Raw genomic sequence first — 22,660 nt, 5'->3', positions numbered from 1 at the left:
GAAAATAGCCAGTAATCAACAGGTTGTCCCTATACAAGACTATGTTAAACACCGAGTGTTGATTGGCTGTTTAAGACAATGACGCGCGCAGACGCGATATGAATATTCAATGAGTGCCTTGCTGGTACAGTGCAAATAAAGCGAGATAACGGGCCGTGGACAGCGGACTAAAACTTTTTATTCTGACATGTCAGAGCGATGACTTTTGTGTAAATATAAACCTGGGACACGGATCCCAGCGAAGGAATAGGGTCTAAGCTGGAAGAAGAGAGAAGCGCTGATTTTTTTTGGGTGTGGAAAACCGGACGCCGCATTCACTGTAGACTCTGAACAAGTTTGCCTTTTCCAAAAGCAATAGTGGAAGATTAAAAGTTATAGTAACAACATGAGCTTGTTGTCTGCTATAGACACCAGTACCTCAGTGTACCAGCCTGCACAGCTTCTTAACTGGGTTTACCTTTCTTTACAAGACACGCATCAGACGAGTGCTTTCGATGCCTTCCGACCCGAGCCCAACTCTTCCCATCCGGACCTGAACTACAGCAAAACTCCTGCCAATGACCTGAGCTCCTCTCTCAACTCCAACTGTCTTAACAACTTCTTTCAGCTGCAGAGAAATGAGGTAATTTGTTTTATGTCATCCTACATTTCTTTTATTTTGGGGGATAAGTTAATGGAAATAACGGTCGAGTGTAATAGGATTTATTATGTAAAGCGCAGTTGATGCATGTCAAATATAGCGCGCGACTAAATTGGCACCAACTTGGTTACATTTGTACAAAACACCGATGCTTTGGGTGATTTACACTTTTTTTATTTTATTTTTTATCGTAGGCTAATCTCGTTTTTGTCATGGGAAACTTGTAACAATTATATTGCAGGCTAATATATTAGGCTATAGGCCTAATTAATGTAATAATTTATTTAGTAAAGTTATACTATGCGAAAAGCGTAGTCCTTAAGTATTTGAAAGCACACTAAAACCGTGCCAGTTTGCAGCTTTTCACACTTAGTTTATTGTTTTGTAACAGCACGTGGACAGCCAAATGTGGCAGCCATCCATGAAAGTATAGTTTGATTATAAGACGTACTTGCATTTAATTTATTGCTTAATTTGAAGACTCTTAAAAAAAAAAAAAAAAAAAAAAACCCAGAAGTCTCCGTTTAATTAATGCTTGAGATAGGCCTACAAATGTGGGCTGCCATAATTGAGGTCATGAATATGAAAGATGTTGCTCGTTTGTGATGTTGCTATAGTTGCTGAAGACATGACACTCGATCTGTATTACATTTTATAACATAAAGGAAGTTGTTAATATAATCAGTGATTGTCCCTGAGCGACTAGATTTGATTGTATTATCAAAAGTGCCAGATTATGAGAAGAACATAATTTTTAAGGAAAATTATGAACTAGGAAGTGTTTACATTTACAATTAAAAATATTTCAAGATTCGACTGAGACTAATGTAGGCTACTTTTGGGATTATATAGGTCAAGAAAGTCAGGAATATGGGTGCGGTTTTCAATTATCATTACATTAAGGTTATACTTTTAAAATACAATGGTTTTGACAATATTTAAAATTTAAATATAATGGTTATTATGACAAGTCTGTTGAATCTTTTTGTACTCTTCAGGTCATTTTTCTAAATAAGAAAATTACTTCCAGAAGCGTGAACATGTAAAGCTTTTCTTTTTAATGATGTAATGACAGTGTTGTGGCTGAGGGAAACAAGGAAAGTGTTGATGTTTAGTGGAAAGTTTGAGGAAGGGCAGCAAAACCTTCATTTGTAATCAGAGTTAATAAAAACAGTTCTTTCTCTTTGTTCCCCTGCCCCCTCTTTTTTTCTCTCTTTTCTTTTTCTCACTTGTGGAGTGCACAGAATGCTTGCAAAATCCCCTTATTACACAAATTTCAGTTTTATCACAGTTCTTTTTTCCATGTGAGGCCGAAAATCAATCTGGCTACTAAAATATTTTAAAATAAGGAAGAAGGTTGGAACTAGATTTTTGCACTATTTTTGTTTGCATAACTTTTCTGGGAAAATGTTAACTAGTATTGTGTGTGTGTGTGTGTGTGTGTGTGTGTGTGTGTGTGTGTGTGTGTGTGTGTGTGTGTGTGTGTGTGTGTGTGTGTGTGTGTGTGTGTGTGTGTGTGTGTGTGTGTGTGTGTGTGACTGGCAGTAGTACAGGCTAGGAGTGACCCCCTGGCTGTCTCTCCAGCTGTGTGAAGGGGTGAGGAAAGATGTCCTCCTGGTGTAAATGTGTGTGAGTGAGGGCCATATCCCTCAGGAGAGACATAGCCAAATTCCTTTCTGACAGCTACAATCAGTATTGTGGTTTCATTATTGTACAAAAGTCGATAATAATTCCATGAACGCATTCAGACATAACTGCAATGCTGACCATCATAATTATTGTATTTCCATGGCATTTAAAACATGGCTGTGCAGTAACTCCATGCATTTCATTTGCCTTTTCAGAATTACTTGTTGATGTTTACTATCTGTTGGTCATAACACAGACAAAATAACAGTGCAGCTAGATGCTTCATGACACATGACATAGCTTTTTATTGGCCAATTTATTTTGAACATAAACACATCGAAATATTTCTTATTTCTTTTTACTCTCGAAAATAATACAAAATAAATATATATATATATATATATATATATATATATATATATATATATATAGGGCTGTGCAAAAGTTAATTGCGATTAATCGCATCTAAAATAAAAGTCTGTGTTTACATAATATATTTGTGTGCGCTGTATATAATTATTTTGTATATATAAATACCTATGCATGCATGTATATATTTAAGAATTATTTGCGCTTAAATTCTGTATACATCTATAAATACATAATCTATATTATATACATATAAATATTTTATATATGAATAACACATTTTCTTAAATATATACATGCATGTGTGTGTATTTATATATACAAAATAATTATATACAGCACACACAAATATATTATGTAAACACAGACTTTTATTTTGGATGCGATTAATCGCAATTAACTTTTGCACAGCAAAATATATATATATATGCAATGGAATTTGAATTTGCCACATATACAGCTATATATATATATATATATATATATATATATATAAATATCTAATTGCTGTATCCAGAGTTGCTCTACCTGATGAAAAGAGACTAGTCTGAGAGATATATGCAGAAACTGTTTATTGCCCTGGCTTACTGAGAACTAGATGACAGTTATCTGGACTTGCCACATAAAGTTTCAGGACTATCCAACATGAAACTTCAACAATAACATAACCTTCCAAACCGTAACCAGAGGAAGACATCACTCAAGCAACATCTTCCCATCCAAACATTTGTTTCAGTAGCGTGTGTTTGACGTCTCTCAGTGGTTAAATACGTAGCAATCTGATTTGCAAATCTTAGACTGATGTGCTTATCACTGACTTTAGTAGATTATGCTGCCTCAATTTAGGAACTGATTCTAAATTAGGAGTCTCATTATATAGTTAATATGCCTAAGATTTCCACATCACTAAGGATATTGTTTTTTATTTTTTGGATTTAATTAAGAGCAGCATATTATTGAAGTGTTAGTTCACCCAAAAATGGCTCATCCTCATATTGTTCCATACCCGTATGGCGTTTGTTCATCTTCTAAACACAAATGATTTTTTTTTTTATTAAATCGTAGTGCTTTCTGTCCCCTCATTCACTGTCTACGAAATTACCACTTTCAAGGTTAGGAAAGGTTGTAAAGACATCATTAAAGTAACCCATGTGACTCCAGGGATTTAACCTCAATTTTATTAAGCGACACAAGTGCTTTGTTTGAGCTTTTGTATTGTGTTGACATGAGAGCTGACGTTCTTGCGTGAATGCACATTGGAGATTAATGTTTTTTTAAAATAATATATTATGTTTTGTTTTGCCCAAACAAAGTACTCGAGTCATATGCATTACTTTAATGATGTCTTTACTACCTTTCTGGGGTTTCAAAGTGGTAGTTACCTTGCTGATAAGGGACAGAAAGCTCTCAGATTTCATTAAAAAGATCTTCATTCGTGTTCCGAAGATGTACGGGTTTAAAACAATATGAGGGTGAGTAATTAATGAGAGAATTAAAATTTTGGGGTGAACTTACCCTTTAAGTACATTGTTTCTTTAATTTTTTGCTTCTGTGTTCATATTGGGATAACTAATTTTTGGATTGTGGATGTCCTTTTATGTTTTGCAGGCCCTGAATAATGGTTTATACAAAAGCGTGTCCCCGTACGGCTCTCTTAACAACATAGTGGATGGGCTGAACTCTCTAACGGACCACTTCTCCGACCTCTCCCTGTCCTCTGAGCCACGCAAGCCCAGCAAGAGACCTCCACCAAACTACCTGTGCCATCTCTGCTTCAACAAGGGACACTATATCAAAGACTGCCCTCAGGTAAGCAGACAGAGGCACATGTAGCCTCATTGGCCTACTTGCCAAACAGGCATCTCTCTGTCTTTTTAGTCATGTGTATCTAGTTAATTCAGAGAGCTAGTGTGCTGAGCATTGAGAGGTAACACAAGGCCACTGAGCAATGCTTTTTTCAAGAATGGAAATCATCTGATTTTTCTATCTCGCGTCCAACAGTGACATCAGTCGATAAAATAATCACATATAAAATGTGCTAAGCAAGAAATGATGCGTGCAATCACTTTCAGATACTTTTCTTAGCCCCTTTTTGGCTTTTGCAGGTGATATTAGCCGTTGTTGTTCTTGGAAATGCAACTATGCATAGATTCATGAGAATATGTTTACAAGGCAACACATTTGTGTTCAAGTTAATGTGGTATGAATGGACTCAGTGAGACAAGAAATACTGCAAAATTTGGAGATGCCAGAGTGAGAATGTTTTGAAAGATAAACAGGTGACAAGTTTATGATTTAAATGTGCTTAAATCCACAGTTTTACTAGGAAATAGATGGGAAATCATGATAAACCACTCCCTGACCTTTAATTGTCTTGTTTTGACTATTGCAAGAGCATTCTCAGAGTGATGTTAACCCTCAGGACAAGGAAAAACATATATCCATGCTCCTTTAAAAAACTATTTTAGTTTCACTTTTTAAACATGAATGCATAGCACGGTTTGAATGCAGATCAGAGAACTGGATCTTTTCTTCATTCCAACATTGATGTCATGAATAAAAAAATGTTAAACTTGCAAACGTTCCAGAAACAAAGATAAAATGCAAGTGTTTGTAAAGGAGACAGTGTCATCTTTAATTTCAAGCCATTAGTGTTTTATAGTCTTTGGACACAGAGACAGGGTGAGGTTCTTGTTCAGGCCCTGAGCCCCAGACTCAAGTCAGAGCTGCATGGAATGGTAATGCAGACCAGATGTGGGATTAAAGTGGCAAACCTCCCTTTATGAAAGATGATGAGAGTTCCCTGCAGACTGCTAAAAGTCCTATCATGATAAAATATCTCCACCTCTTTGAGCTCGGCTCAGGTAATTTACAGACTTTCCTCTGATGTTGTCAACATTGTGCACTGAAAATGTTTGTTTTTATAAGGATGTTTGCTGTCCCTGACTTGTGATGGAAAATGTTGCTAATGTGCAATTAGGTTTATAACGGATTGAACCGTAGTTGTGCCAGTGTTATGATGTAATCGTGGATTCATTTACGAAAACATAGCAGTCATGGTCTGTTATATAATTGTTATTGCCAATAAGTTTGCTATTTCAAACATCTAATGCTAAGGACCCCAAAATATGAGGATTCCTCTCCTTAAAATATACAAACTGTGCACATATAATGCATTTTATACATGAAATACAAATCGTTTCATGCATACTTATTTATACTGTGTGTAAAAAAAATAAGTTGTTGATTACCATAGGGCGGTCGAACGATTAATCGCGATTAATCGCATCCAAAATAAAAGTTCGTGTTTACATAATATATATGTGGGAGCACTGTGTATAATTATTTTGTATATATATATATATATATATATATATAAACACACACATGTATATTTAAGAAAAAAAAAACTATTTATATATAAATATATACAGTATATACATGAAAATATTTCTTAAATATATAGTACATGCATGTGTGTGTATTTATATATATAAAATAATTATACATAGTGCTCCCACATATATTATGTAAACACAAATTTTTATTTTGGATGCGATTAATCGCGATTAATCGTTTGACAGCCCTAGATAACCAACATGATGTTTGCAAAATTAAATAATTGCCTTTACATTGTTACTGTACTGAAGCCGAAGCATTTTAACCATTTTAACAATTTTGACAATTTTATTATGTGGATATGTTTTCTATACACTATTAGAGTAATGCTAGATGTATAAACCTGAAAATAGATATTAAAAGTTACACTTAACTTTGACAGCCTTAAAATACATAACAAAAAATATGAAATATTTTTTTTCCTCTCACATTTTCTACAACCCCGCTTTTAAAGTTAAAAAATCATTTTCTAAAGAAAAGTACAGCCTTGGAAAACAAATACTAAAAGAACAAATGTTAAGTTTTATTAGGACAAAACACAGCAGGCTATAAAACTAGCCGGAGAGCGGTCTGTAAATCACCTTCAGAACTGTCGTGTTTTAAATTTCAGTTGCTTGTGTGAATGTCAGTGGAAACACAAGAAAAGTCCAGTCCCACGATAGTGTCCACACCTACTCAAATCAACACTAATGCATTTTACCTCCCCCTGGAGTCTCACTTTCTGTGATTTACTTTCCATTTGTCATACGACGCATCCACGTATTTACCCTTCCAGATGCAATGATTCTCCCTCGATTCACGCCAAAAAGGACAGTTGGAAAATGATGAACATAGCGAATTTGATCTTATCTCAAAGGAAATGAATTCCAGGGTAAGCTGGTCCCCACTAAGGGTTTGTCCTGTCCAGAGGACTACATACTCCGTGCCAACACAAACACTGAGGATTTGACTTCACAGGGCACAGCGGGACCTGTGATCTAAAGCCAGCGCTGAGAATCACATTCTCGTGCGTTCTCCCAGTGCACTGTCTAGGTCTCTATGCGTTTCCCAGCAGAAGAGATATAGTGGGCCAAGCTCCCCACTCAGAGCAGGGCCAGAGTATCAAAACACAGCCATTCCGGCCAGATAGGAATTGGGGAATGTCACGGCTCGGTTGGAGAAGAGCGTGGGGGCAGGAAGCGTGTTGGTTATGTCTTCTGGTGTGTGTGGTTCAGACTCACATGTGTCACCTAAGGGAAGTGGTTCTGGCCCTAGCAGAGCTCCACAGGGAGCACTAGAAAGAAAAGAACACCATTGAGCAGGCAGCTGTTTGACCAGCGCTGCTCTGCCCAGGGCCAGTTAGTGAGAGTTATGTAAACAAGTCCGACTAATTGGGAATGTTTTTGCTCTGTCATTCGTTACCCAGAATTCCTGTGACCTCAAAAAGCCGTTGCCTAATTCTTGTTTATGTGCCAGTCGAATATCTGATTGTTGCAGTCGATGAGGGTCAATCTGCCCTGCATACAGAGGTGCAGTGGGATTTCCTCATGGAAAATGTGTGCGCTGGAATGCGGCATGCAAAACCGTAAGAGTCCCTGCATGTAAGCTCAGCTCGTGAGTCATGTCCTCTGTAATGCATCCCTATTGCCAATGCCCTTTTTTGTGTCACAGTCTCATAGTGACAGTGGATGTCATTCACAGTAAGTATTCTGACTCCCACCCTAAACCGATCAATGTGAGTCTTGTTAGGAAATCGCCGAAACATGGTACAGGGTGCAGAAAAGAATGCCTTTTGTTGTATGATAAATTACTACAGGGCAACAATCATGTTTCTGTCTCCTACTTACATTTTCCCTGCTTGATGTGTTGTGTTAGTGGCGTTGTGCAACACAAGAGATGCTGGATGTTTTGTTTTGTTTACTCAATCCATGCTTGAACACATTTTATAATCGTACAAAACCAACTGTTATTGTTCATTTTTACAGTTTTTTTCAATAAGTATATTCTAAATGTAATCAATATTTATTTTCAGCCAGTTTTATCTTTTATCTTTAGTCGACGAAAATAACGTTTTAGTTGCTAAATTAAAGCATATATTAAAACAGTTGAAATATTGAGTAATATATCACAGCTTAACCTGAGCTGCTAAAATAACAAGAAGAACTCTATTGTGAATTCTTTATGTTTTAGTTGTTCATTGTCTATTTTAAGTGTCTTAGGGAAAGGGTGTAATCACACAACATACAGAACCAATATAATTGTACAGAACCAACTGTTATTGTTCATTTTTTTTAAATAAGTATATTCTAAATGTAATCAATTTTTATTTTCAGCCAGTTTTACACAAATTGGACCTCTTTAGTCGATGAAAATAACATTTTAGTTGCTAAATTAGGCTAAATTAAAGCATATATTAAAACATTTAAAATATTGAGTTGAGTAATGTATCACAGCTTAGCTGCTAAAATAACAAAAGGAACTCTAATATTGTGAATTCTTTATGTTTTAGTTGTTCATTGTCCGTTTTAAGTGTCTTGGGGAAAGGGTGTAATCACACAACGTGACTAACACATTCTGACTAGCATGTAATCTGGCATGTCTAGTTCATGTTGACTTGTGCGTTTGTTGTAATATGTTTTGATCTTATACATTTGATGTAATGTAATATTTAGTTTATGTTGTGTATGTATGTGATTAATCCATTAGGTGCGAACACTTTACTGGTAATCATACACTGATCAGCTTCAGCTTACACAGCCGTATCAAGGCAATCATTATTGACTATTACTGTAGTGAATTATTTGAAACAATCGGATTCTTTCTAGATTTTCCGTGTTAAAAAATACAGTGTTAGGGCTCTTTCACACAGAACGCATTTTTGCGTTTTTAGACGTTGCAAAACACGTAAAAAAATATTTTCATGATTTGCATTTTTTTTTGTCAAATCAACTTAGATAATTTATGACTGTAGTTCAGATAACATAATATTTTGAGTTTCTGATGATTAAATCAATCTCCTTCATTGTATTAACTCAATTTTTTCATTTCAATGAACTTAAAATGTTAAGGCAACCAGGTTACTTATTTTTTTAAGTTAAACCAACAATATTTTTTTACAGTGTTGAAGTTGTTCAGGATGTGCATTTTCCGTGTTGTCTTTATAAAACAAAAAGCACAGTTTGTTAATGATATTTTTTGTCAGTATTTTTGTTGACAATAGTTATACTGCATAGTATATTTGTACGAATTTCAGCGACGAGACAGATACAGTAGATTATACTCAGCTAGGGTCTGTTGTTGCCTTCATATCCTTTGATGGGAAAATTGTAGATTTTTTTATGTTAATCAAAAACACATGGATGTCATTGGTTTCATACAGCGCTCTCATTATTCTTTTGACATAATACATCTCTTGTTCAAATCGTAATCATGGCACTGGAATGTGTGTGTATATATAAATATAGCCTGTTCGTCTTTCTCCAGTGTCCTGATGTTCAGTTTTTTGCTCAGCTTTGTACAGTTGTAAGCCAGTTTCAGTGTAAAACGAGATCAGTTACTTAAAAAAAGTGAGTTAAATTAGTAAGTAAATAAACTTAATGCGTCATTGAAAAAATTTTGTTATGTGAACTTTACAATTCCTCATAACTTAAGTTAATTTTTTTCCAGTTACGTATGGCTTTTATTTAATAATATTAAGGCAACGTGTTTCCTTGCTTTTTTTAAGTTAAGTCAACTGATCACTTTACATATTTAATTTTATTGTAATACTGGAGGTCAGTATAGTTAGTTATTGTATAGTTATTTTTACTATATTTTTCCAGTCATTTTTTTTTAAACGAATCAGGAAATTTGCTGTTTGTGATGCAACTTTCATTCACGTGTTTTTTTTGTTTTCAACATAATAGATATGTTGTCCTTATTTAGTTCCTCGAGGTGTTTCATGCCACTTTAGTCTTTTGTTTAAAGGTGGCAGATTCAACACTTTGGAGGCTATTTTGAACAAATGGGGAAATCTACCTTAGCACTTCACCTTTTGACAACTTACATTTTACTACCAAAGCGAAAACCTTTTTGAACTTGCATGTTTATTTCACAGAGCAGTTTGTCTGTCGTTGGTCAGAGTGATAAAGCTTTCATGATTTGTTTGTTGTTGCTGTTATCATTATGTAAGATAGTGAAATTGTAAACATTAGCCTGGGGTTGTGTAATTTCATTTGACAAGAAACCTTTGTTTGAGACACGTCCATTACAGCTGCTCCAGTCCCGCCTGTGAAAGGAAAACACTCTGATGTAAGAGGCAATCACTGAGCTCTTAGGAGACAGTCACCTTCTCAGTCTCTTGCTGAGATAATTACATAAACATGCTTCTAATAGGGAACCAAAATGACAATGCATTTCCTGCTTCTTGATAGAAACAAATAACCACATACATAGGCAAGTTCATTTTCAATCAGGCCAAAGTAATGAGGTGTGAATATATTTATAGTTACAATACCTTGTAATATATAGTGCATATTTGGTCATTTGACAGTTCTGTTGCTCTGAGAATGCTAGAAAACTTTTAATGATTGTTTGTAAAGCCACATATTCATTGACATGGCATAAATCACAGGACTATTATGGCCTCTGCTGACTCAACTAAGTGTGCATTTTGTTGTACACTGTATATTAATCTGTTTTCAGGATAAATTTCAGGCAGATGTATAAATCAAGAGAGAAATATGATCGAATTCGATTCCCTTCTGAACGCAAACATGCCGTCAAACATTGCTTGAAATGTTGCATTATGATGTGAAACTGCTTAAAAAAATGTTTGGCTTTATAGTCCTTCTTTTTAAGTCTTTTCAGTTTTGAAATCCAACTTAAACTGACTGTCAGTAATAAGTATTTAGATTTATTGAAACCATTAACTTTCGACTTGTAAGAGTTTTATTTGGAATTTAGAGCCTTTCATAAAACAAATCTCTTTACTGCTCTGTTGAAAAACAATTTGTCCCATTACTATAGCGTGTGAATTTTCTACATGTGTTATTTAGATTCTGTGTTTGCATCAGACAGGGATCATATATTTCTGCTGAAAAAAAGAAAGTATGCTTGACATTGACTTGAGTTTACTGGCATTTATTATAAATAAACCCAGCTCCAAAGTTTGTTCTACAGAAATGTATGTTATTGTACACAAACTACACTAAGTAAATGAATTTGGTTGTGATGTTGCTTCATAACTCTGCTTGCATTCATGTTTGTCCAGACCAGCTGCTCAGTGTTTCTCACAGCCTGTCAATCGGCTGTCCTGGGAATCAACCAGTCTGATGTTGCAATGGATAGTTAGCGCACATGCATGGTCCAAAACATGTGTTTTTATGTACAACATAATTATTTACAAAAGTAAAAACCATTTTGAACTGCAATGATTCATTTGATTTGACACTGACTAATAATATAATTACTTTTAAAATAAGTCAATTTAATGACTTTACTGTTCAAAAATGTGGGGTCAGAAGAAGTTTATTTTAAAGGGCCGGTAACACTATTTTTCAGCAAGGATGGTAAAGGCATTTATAATGTTGCAAAATATTTCAAATAAATGCTATTCTTTTGGACTTTCTTTTTGTATCACGATTTCCACAATTAAGCACCACAACTGTTTGCACAACATTGACACTAAAAAATAAAAACAATATTGAAATCATAAACATAAAAAAATCAGCATATTAGAATGATTTTTGAAGGATCATGTGACACCGAAGGCTGGAGTAATAATGTTGAAAATTTAGCTTTGCCATCACAGGAATACGTTCGATTTTAAATTATATTAACATAGAAAATAATTAGCCTATATTGCAATATTATTGTTTTTTAATGTGTTTGATATATAATAAATGTATCTTTGCTTTGTATAAGATTCTTCTAAAAAATCTTACTGACCCCAAACTTTTGGACAGTAGTGTATATTTATAAATTATATTTTTAAATGTAAGTGCACTTATAGGAAGTGCAATAGGCTGTGATTGGGTGTGGAAAAGAGTGCCTCTTTTATATATATATATATATATATATATATATATATATATATATATATATATATATATATGTGTCTTAATTAAGCAACAGTTTCATTGCTGGTACAATTAGAGAAGTCCTTGTCAGGAATTGGAAACAGTCAGCTGATGAAGGCCAGCATCAGGGAGAGCACACTTAGCACACTTCCTCAAAACGGAAATCAAAGTAAAAGAATATGAAAAGCGGGTTTCCTGCCAGCTGCTTTGTGTTCTGTGCACAGAGAATAGCACTCTTCCTCTGATTTGTGCTGATACGACATTAAAGTGCCTCCCTCTTTCTGCCCTGTAGATGTCCCTTTGCATGAGTCTTCTATGTCAACAATCGGAGGCGGATAATGATAACATCTCTTCAAGTGAGAGTTGTGATCTGTTGTCATATTAAGAAATGAGAAAGCCACAAATGTGACTGGTGTTCTGCTTCAGAGTTGTTCTGTTTTTTTTTTTTTTTTTTAAACAGGCTTTTGTCAGAGAGATTCATGAGGACAAATTAAAGGGCACAATGGCGACAGTCTTAAAAAGACCCTCAAAACAATCACAGTGATTCCTGCTTTGTGCTGATGGGGTATATTGCTTGGATAAAGAGACTAAGACATTCAGACTTTCACTGATGTGGACTAGAGTTTTGAGTGTAATTATTTAATAAATCCATCATAATTATCTTTTCATTAACTTTAATTTGTCCAGAATCCTTCATAAATTTAAATCCTTCAATAATTTCTCAGTGAGAGGTTGTGGTTATGTCTGGTCTTGTGAGGCCAAAAGTTAATGAAAGAAAACAAATATAAGCAGTGGATGTCAAAGCTAATGTTATACAATCTGCTGTGCTGGTAAAAAAGGACATGATGAACTTTGATTTGTGGGCTTTTAGTTATGATTTGGAGATTTTGCCCTTTTAGTTATGACTTGGAGATTTTGTTTTTAGTTGTATTCTGTTCTCTGGGCTTTTTCTCTTTGAGACCAGCCTCTTAAAGGCACAGTTCACCCAAAATGTTTAATAAAAAATGTACTCACCCTGATGTCATTCCAAACCTCTAAATCTTTTTTTATTTTATTTTATTATTTATTCTGTGGAACAAAAATATATTTTGAGAAATACCTCAGTATTTTTTTTGCCTATACAATGAAATTCAAAAGTAACCAATAGAGCCCGACCGATAAAGGATTTTGAAGGCCGATACCGATACAAATATTTGTTGGTTTTAAAATCCGATATTCCGATATATATATATATATATATATATATATATATATATATATTATTTCAGAAACGCGCAACAAAACATTAACAGATTTCCCTAACATTAGTTATTTTTAGTTATTTATGAGTTTTAACTAAAATAATATGATAATGCATTTTAAAAAGAAACTTGTTTCTTTTATTGTCACAACAGAACAGACTGATGATAGTGGGATTAGCTAGCTTTGTGGTTAGCTAGTCTATGGTGAGCCATAATTTAGCAATGGATAACGTCATACTGCAAATTGTAAAACATACATTTTCAATGTAGCAGGCCATGGAGAGATGATACGTCTCATTGCTATAACTGTCACGCGCTATTAAAGAAATACTTCAGTCACATTGTTAAAAGTTAAAAGGACAGTCAGAAACTACACTGTAACAACGCAACATAACTATTATGTTTATTATTTTATTTTTGAAATATTTATTTATCGGCCATTATAACTGCCGATACCGATAGCCTGGAAAATGCCTAATATCGGCCTGCCGATATATCTGTCCAAAACTGTTTTAACAGTATTCTTCAAAATATATTATTTTGTGTTCTGCAGAAGAATGACAGTCATTTTGGGTGAGCTATACCTTTAACTTGATGTGAGCATTTAGGATTTCTCCAATGGTTAGTGACAGGAAGTCACCTTCTGAATTATTGTTCAAAGTCACTCTTGTGTGCCACCAGCTTTTAAACCATAGACAATGCCACCGTAAACCTGCACAAGGTCATTGGTATTGTTACCAAGAGGTTGTTTGTTGTTACAAGACTATGAACAATCCACAAGTTCCTTTGATTACATTGTACCAACCTAATAACTTCAGTGAAACGGCCATTTGTTTGTCCTTATCTAACATGGAAACACATCCTGCCCCGCTTAGGAGAAAAGATAATGTACAGCCATGTGCCCATCTGGTATCATAAACAGATAACCCTGACTGATCCATCCCTCTCACCAGTGTCACTAGATTCCAGTCTGAATGCCGTCGCTCATATTTTGACCTCAGGATGTGAAAGGGTTGATGGCTCTCTCTCTCTCTCTTCTGTTTAAAATGAACATTACTAAGGCCTAACTGGCAGCGTTCATACTGAGAAGCAAGGCACACAAGCACAGTAGATGGTGTCAGAGGAATAACACAGCAAGCTTTGTGTTCAGGTCTGAATCGGGACCGTCAGGAAGGGCCTAGTGCTGGGAATGGCCGATGTTAATTAAGGGTCCCATTGTTTGTTTTTAGGATCCCCAGACGAAGGGGTCAGGAAGTCAGCACGTATTGTTCACCCAGTGGGATGCTGACTACAGCACAAGTGGGGACCACAGATCTTTTTTCTTTCTTTCTTTTTAATCACAGTACATGCAATCTCTGGTTGGACAGATCTTCTACTAGCAGAAGAGTCTGTTTGTTATTATGGAGGATCAGGAAAAACAGCTGTCTTAGGGGTGGGAATATTTAGGCAGATTCTTTATCTACTATTTTATTCTTATTAATTAATAACCAACTCTGAATTTCAAATTTATTTGTGGATTTTTGTTAAAATATTTTCAGATATGTGGTAGAACAGATATGTTTGAGTGTTTATTTTTATTTTGTTTTAATGCAGGAAATGACTTCTTGATGTTGTAAGAATGAGTTAAACCCATTCTGTGGTGGACTGGTTCTTGAGCACAAGAGAGGCTCTTGTAGCGAGCGGGAAGGCCTGTGTTGAGTCACTGTGGCGGCTGGAAGGGCTCATGGAAGTAGTGGGGGTGTGAGAGGGAGAAAGACTTGGGGGGAGGGCCGTATGGGAATGTTTTTACAGTCTGACCTGTGATCTTCCTTCTATTCTGCTCCTGCCCTTCTCTGAAACGTTTTATCTGTCTAGTTCTTGGTCCTCTAGTGGCCCCCCAAAAATATTTGCACACTTCATATATATATATATATATATATATATATATATATAAATGACATATTCACATTGTTCATATTACATCACATGTTTACATTAACATCTTCACATTAACAAATATTACATTTGAATATGGAATATTCAAGTCGAAATCAAGAGCAGAATTGAACAAGAAAGGCAAGCATTTATTAAATGGAAAACACTCCTTGCAGACCGCAACTTGAGTTCACCACTGAAACTGTGCACACTGAAATGTTACATCTGGTCAATTTTGCTGTATGGAGTAGAGACGTGCACACTAACAACAACTGCAACAAAAAGGCTTGAAAAATGCTGCAATTCCCATGGAGTATTGAGTCATTACGTCACATCTGTACACATAAAGAAGAGTCTCGGCTAGTCGGCTATATTGAGTCATTACGTCTCATCTGTACACATAAAGAAGAGTCTCGGCTAGTCGGCTATATTGAGTCATTACGTCACATCTGTACACATAAAGAAGAGTCTCGGCTAGTCAGCTATATTGAGTCATTACGTCTCATCTGTTTACATAAAGAAGAGTCTCGGCTAGTAGACTATATTGAGTCATTACGTCTCATCTGTACACATAAAGAAGAGTTGTGACTCAATATAATGACTCAATATAGTCAGCTATATTGAGTCATTACATCACATCTGTACACATAAAGAAGAGTCTCGGCTAGTCGGCTATATTGAGTCATTACGTCACATCTGTACACATAAAGAAGAGTCTCGGCTAGTAGGCTATATTGAGTCATTACGTCACATCTGTACACATAAAGAAGAGTCTCGGCTAGTCAGCTATATTGAGTCATTACGTCTCATCTGTTTACATAAAGAAGAGTCTCGGCTAGTAGACTATATTGAGTCATTACGTCACATCTGTACACATAAAGAAGAGTCTCGGCTAGTCGGCTATATTGAGTCATTACGTCACATCTGTACACATAAAGAAGAGTCTCGGCTAGTAGGCTATATTGAGTCATTACGTCTCATCTGTACACATAAAGAAGAGTCTCGGCTAGTCAGCTATATTGAGTCATTACGTCACATCTGTACACATAAAGAAGAGTCTCGGCTAGTAGACTATATTGAGTCATTACGTCACATCTGTACACATAAAGAAGAGTCTCGGCTAGTAGGCTATATTGAGTCATTACGTCTCATCTGTTTACATAAAGAAGAGTCTCGGCTAGTAGACTATATTGAGTCATTACGTCACATCTGTACACATAAAGAAGAGTCTCGGCTAGTAGGCTATATTGAGTCATTACGTCTCATCTGTTTACATAAAGAAGAGTCTCGGCTAGTAGACTATATTGAGTCATTACGTCACATCTGTACACATAAAGAAGAGTCTCGGCTAGTCAGCTATATTGAGTCATTACGTCACATCTGTACACATAAAGAAGAGTCTCGGCTAGTCAGCTATATTGAGTCATTACGTCACATCTGTACACATAAAGAAGAGTCTCGGCTAGTAGGCTATATTGAGTCATTACGTCACATCTGTACACATAAAGAAAAGTCTCGGCTAATCGGCTTTATTGAGTCATTACGTCACATCTGTACACATAATGATGAGTCTCGGTTTGTAGGCTATATTGAGTCATTACGTCTCATCTGTACACATAAAGAAGAGTCTTGGTTTGTAGGCTATATTGAGTCATTACGTCACATCTGTACACATAAAGAAGAGTCTCGGCTAGTCAGCTATATTGAGTCATTACGTCACATCTGCACACATAATGAAGAGTCTCGGCTAGTAGGCTATATTGAGTCATTACGCCATGTCTGTACACATAAAGAAAGAGTATCGGCTAGTACTTAGTTTATATTGCATGTGAGGATGTTGGAGGTGGAGATTTATAGCCTTTTCTCACAGCACTTGATATAATTAAACTTCAATTTGATGGCGGATCCAGAAAGGTTCAAATGACAATCACCAGTGACAACAGATTCACCCACTGTAAAATGCTTTGCTCCCAAAAACTTTGGGGTGGCTACAGAAAAAAAGAGACTGCAACCGGACCCATGCAAAAACTAGGATACATATCAGAAGGACATGTAGTCACACAATGCTGACATTGTTAATGTTAACAATTTGAGAACAAAGTATAATTTGCACGGTTTCGCGTGATATGATAACTTATAAGTGCTTGTTAGATTCAATCAGTGTGATCTACTGCAATGTCAAAACCCGAACAAATATGGATGTTTCTTACTAGTTCAGATGACATTTGAAATTTATTGATGAAAAGATGAAAATTTTTATGTTGGTCATACTTCCAAAAAGAATAATCTGTGATTCTGAATGCCAGTATCAACACCGGCGCGGTGACTGACAGCCTCACAGTCTCCTCAAACATTGTGTTCATCCACGCTGTGTTGTGTCGAGGGTGTTGAATTACAACTCGCATAAAGTTGATAATTCCACAAATGACAGCAATTGCAGATTTCGATCAGAGATGGCGACAAAGAGGAAAACCTGCATACTGCAGCTTTAATTCCCCCTAAAGTAAACTTACAAGTATTCTTACAACTACTAAACTAGTAGTTTACTGAGAGTATACTTCAAAGTGTATATGCTTCAAAAAAAGTTTAACTAGTAAACTATACCTATACTGTAAGAGCACTTGTAGTATAGTTGTAGTACAATGAAAACGTTGTAAACTAGTTGTGTACTCAAAGTTTATTACTGTTACACTTACGTAATGTTTATTACTGTTACACTTAGTATACGTAAAAGTAGGTAACACCTTATTTTAGGGTCCAATTCTCACTGTTAATGGTTTCTTATTAGCATGCATATTACCAGGATATTGGCTGTTTATTAGAACTTATAAAACACATATTAATACCAAATTCTGCATTACCATATATTCTACATCCCTTTATCTGACTCAATTAGGGTGACCACCATCAAACAAACCAAATATGGAACGATTACTAAGTTTGTGTGGGACAATGTGGGAGATGTTACCAACATTAAAACATAACCTTAAACTGTTATATAATGTCTATCTAACTTAATAAACAAATGTGTATTCTGCCTCTTAGCTGATAAAAATACTTTGTACTTTAGTCCCTTCCAAAAAACACCTTTACATCACAATGTAACATAACGTGTCTTCATTTTACATGTCATATAAATTCAACATTACTGAGCTCAAAGGGAGCAGGCATCATGCAGATTACTATTTTTTGAAACAGTTCTGACCAGGTCCAACTAAAATCCAACAAAATAAAAAATGAACAAATAAAATATAAAACAACATGAATTAGTTCATTGACAGTTTTATATATTAAGAATATATTAAACCAAAAATGTTCTTTTTTTTTTTTTAAATTTGACAACCACGGCAGACAACGAGTTGGTAAATTCTGTTAAATTAAAATGTTAATTTAACGAATTTTCCATTTGTTTTTTGACAGGGAACACATGAAACGAATCATCACTCCACAATTTGATTGACAGCCATCACTACCTACTAGTGGCCATATTTACTCCTTTCTTTTCAACCACTGGATAGGATTAACGACTGTAGTTTTTGTAGCCTACTTCTGACGATGCACTATTAAATATAGGTGGAAAAATATGGCACAAAAATAATAAGTTAAATGCTTTCTTAAAAAGGCAAAAGAACGCATGCATGTTTTCATAATATGATAATTAAAAACCAACAGACTGATGAAAATGCAGGACGTTTTCTCAATATGCGACGTGCGGGACAAGGGGTGAAAATGCTGTGTGGTACAACGCAAAGCGGGACGGATGGGTGGTCACCCCTATACCCAATACTTAAAATTAACAACTTCTATAATAACTATTAAGTAGTAATAAGCATATTTTATTGAGGTTAAAGTCATAGTAAATATTGAGAATTCGACCCTAAACTCAAGTGTGACCCTTTTGTAAACTAAAAATTTGTCCAATTTTCTCACAAATATACTAGTAATATACTAGTGCAATATATACTAGTACATTTAATATTAGTATACTTACTGTATAAAGAATAAAATAAATTTGAACTTTACTTATTTTTGTAAGAACACCTGTGTGAACTTGACTTCACACATCCATTAAAAATCACTGCAACCGATTAAAATTTATTGCAAAAAAATATATATATAATAGATACTTTTGAGAAGGTTCTTCTCAAAAGTAATTTTGTTTGCAGATGCCATTTGGTTTGATATTATATTTAATGCAGTGCAAGTAATACATGCCTAGGTGTCTAAAAGTGTCCAAATTATGTACTTTTACTGTACATCCCATCTTTCTAGAGATTGTATATGTAGTTTTCATGCTTGGTTTTGTATGTGTGTTTGTGTGTGTATGTGTGTGTGTGAGAGAGAAAAATTGGCAAGGCTATCTGAGAGAAGACAGGGAAACAGGCTGAAATGTAAACAGATAGAGCTTATCTCTGTGGCAGGAGACATAACAGACAGCCCTCTCCTCTGGACATGGCCGAGAGGAGCTCAGCCGAGGGATGGCATGCGTTTACATGGATATTTACTACACAATAAATCCCTCGCCGTTATCGTAGCCTAGTCAGATAAACAGATAGTATGATGATACAGCAACAAACCACACTATAAAATGGCTCACGTGTGCACAGCCCCATCCAAAGTGCTCAAAAACAAACATTCTTTTCAGCTGAAGAAAAAATGTGTCTGGAATGATAAAACAGTGGTGCAATATGTCCTCTTCACTATGTCAACCATGTGCTCTGAAATGAGATGGAAACATTTAGATACATTACCTCGATCTTTTTACACACAAGCCAATCAACCTGCCCATGTCATTCATTGCCACGGTAACTTAATACCATTTTGCAGCTGTACAAGTCTTCAGGGTTAGCCTCGCTGGCACAGAGATCCTTGGGAATGGGGTTTTTGACTGATGCAGATAGCAAGTATCTTTTGCATGTGAAAGTTTGAGAAATATTGTATGGACATTTTTAAGACACAATCACTATCTGGAACAGGGCTGTTGAGGGTCTTGTGTCATTGGCTGTGGAAACAAATTTAGTTTGTGTAAACTGGTTGCTATGACACCATCAGATACAGTCCACAATTCCCATCTCATGTGTCATCCGTTTTCACGGACCACACGCTGTATTAAGTTGATTAATTTACGTACGGCGAGAGACACAGAGAGAGGATTCCGAACCAGATCAGAATCGATTGATAGAAACGTCAGCATTATCTGCGAGAGATATTTTGCAAATGCCAGCGAGTGTTAATGTGAACCCATAGCATTTTTCCAGCGAAACCGAATACATAGAAAACATTTATCTACACATCGTGCCAAGAGAAAACCTCCTCCTGAGAAACCGAAGAACACAATGTGCTCATTCATAAATAAGGCCCCGCACCCGTACACTTTTCAAGTACAACACCGATTTGAACCTGTTAGCACAGATTCAGTTTTTATTAATAACACGGGTAAAATAATGTTTTGAAAGGTATTAAAGAGTAATCCAGGCAAAGTGATTTCAGATATGATTCATATTAGTTTGATAAGATAAGTAAACATGCTCTGGTTTGTTTTAGGGGATGAGGGCTTACTGTACCTGTATTACAGCCATTCGGTTTCATCTTGAGAATGCTGTTTTTGAAATGTATTCTGCTTGGACACTGTTTTCAGAACTGAGTGAGACGGTGTAGCAGAAAACATTATCAATATTGGGAAATCGTTATCAGATATTTCATTAGTTGTTTGGCAGGGTGACCAACACCATTTCCTCTGGCTTAACTGCCTTTGTTCTGTGTGGACAGTATTTCATCACAATATCTTGTAAAAAAAAAAAAAAAAAAAAAGAGAGAATACAGCAAAGTTTGATGAGATTTCCTTTTTTTTTTACTCCACATCATCAAACAAAAGAGTCGTTGACAGCAAAAGCAGTTCCCATAACCTCTGGTTCATAAAATGTCAATTATAATTTGGTTACACTCTTGACTGACAAGCCTCTGCGATAAGGAAGCGCATCATTTAAAACACTAGATCATCATCAGCAGCACACAGTCAACAACACATGTATTTTCCTGTAAAACTAGGAAGAAATGATCTGGAATGAAGCTCACGATCTTTGAGAAAAGACTAAACAGCTCTTACTGTGCAGGCCCTCTCAGAACAGTGTTTACATCTCTTCTCGATTACCAATAGCAGGTCGGTTTGAAGAGAAATGATGCTGTTGTAGGTGCAGCCAACATTAATGTTTTCTAGATAAATTGGATTATTTACGTCATATAGAGGACAGTTCCAGGAAATAGCAGAGAGATGGTTTCTTTTGTTCATTCATTTGGTTATTAATCTTATAAAACAACAGCAGAGGAATTATAGATGCAGAAAAGATAAAAGAGCAAAATTGATTTTTGTAATATTTATATAATGTTAAAACAGTTTTGAACGTATTGCCAGATTATTTAATCTAAAAAAGATACAATTTAATTATACTTTTATTCAGTAAGGATGCACTAAATTGTAAAATCTTTTAAAAAATTGTATTTTAAATAAGTTGTATTTCTGAAGGATCATGTGACACACTGAAGACGTAATAGCTAGGGTTGCCAGCTGTCCCGAATTAGTCGGGACGTCCCATATTCTGGCCCTAATTTATTGTTCCCGTTCGGGACCTCCCTTGTCCCGAATGAATAGACTGCTACACTGATCTAAGCACTGACTGAGAACAGACATACGCACGACACCGGTCATCATCTAATCACAGCCCACACTCACGTTCATCAGACCATACCAATAACAAACTCTACATTGATAATTAGACTAATTGTTCTTTTGGGACAAACCATTGTTTGATTTGCGAACAGAATCCTCTGCTGTTTAGACGCTCCCGGTTCGATCCGGACTCTAACGCTACCGGCAAATCCCTTTCACTGTCCGATTTCGGCAAATCAGTTTTGGTGAATTTTAACAACATGATAAAAGTCCAACATCAGACATGCAAGAAAACATGAAATCTTCCTGGGGGATTAATATACTGTTGTAATTTGCTACCCAATAAATAGTTCTGATTACTAATGTTTTTTTTTGTTTTGTTTTTTTCTTTTAAGTAAAGGATTCTTTGATGAATAGGTTCAAAGTAGATTAATGTTTGTAACATTATAAATGTCTTTACTGTCACTTTTGATTACCTAGTTTAATGCGTCCTTGCTTAATAAAAGTAGGCTATTACTTTCTTTAATTTAAATTAAATAAAACTGTAAAACACTGTAAAAATGAATGCCCTTTATCTAATCAAAAAAAAAATTGTGGCTACAGATTACAAGCAATTTTATTGATTAAATTTAATAATAGAATTGAGTAATAATTAATCAAATTAATATATTAAAAGTTAACCATTTAAAATTAGTTGTTTTTTTTTACTGTTTTACTGTTTTTTACTTTTTTTAACTTTTTTTTTTTTACTATGAGTAAAGTA

General features: G+C 35.3%; 1 protein-coding gene across 1 annotated transcript in view; it reads left to right on the top strand.

The window, feature by feature from the left end:
* Nucleotides 1-145: 145 nt before the first annotated feature.
* zcchc24 (zinc finger, CCHC domain containing 24) overlaps nt 146-22,660 on the top strand; it is a 40,791-nt gene continuing 18,276 nt past the window's right edge. The window contains exons 1-2 of the mRNA XM_039672297.2: nt 146-622; nt 4,247-4,447. Of these exons, the coding sequence (XP_039528231.1) occupies nt 386-622; nt 4,247-4,447 (438 nt within the window). The 5' untranslated portion in view covers nt 146-385. The remainder of the gene's footprint in view (nt 623-4,246; nt 4,448-22,660) is intronic.

Source organism: Pimephales promelas, chromosome 11, assembly GCF_988280905.1.
Source record: "Pimephales promelas chromosome 11, fPimPro1.hap1.1, whole genome shotgun sequence".
NCBI lineage: Eukaryota > Metazoa > Chordata > Actinopteri > Cypriniformes > Leuciscidae > Pimephales > Pimephales promelas.
The sequence above is the reverse complement of the archived record's forward strand: the minus strand, read 5'-3'. Positions and strand labels throughout refer to the sequence as shown.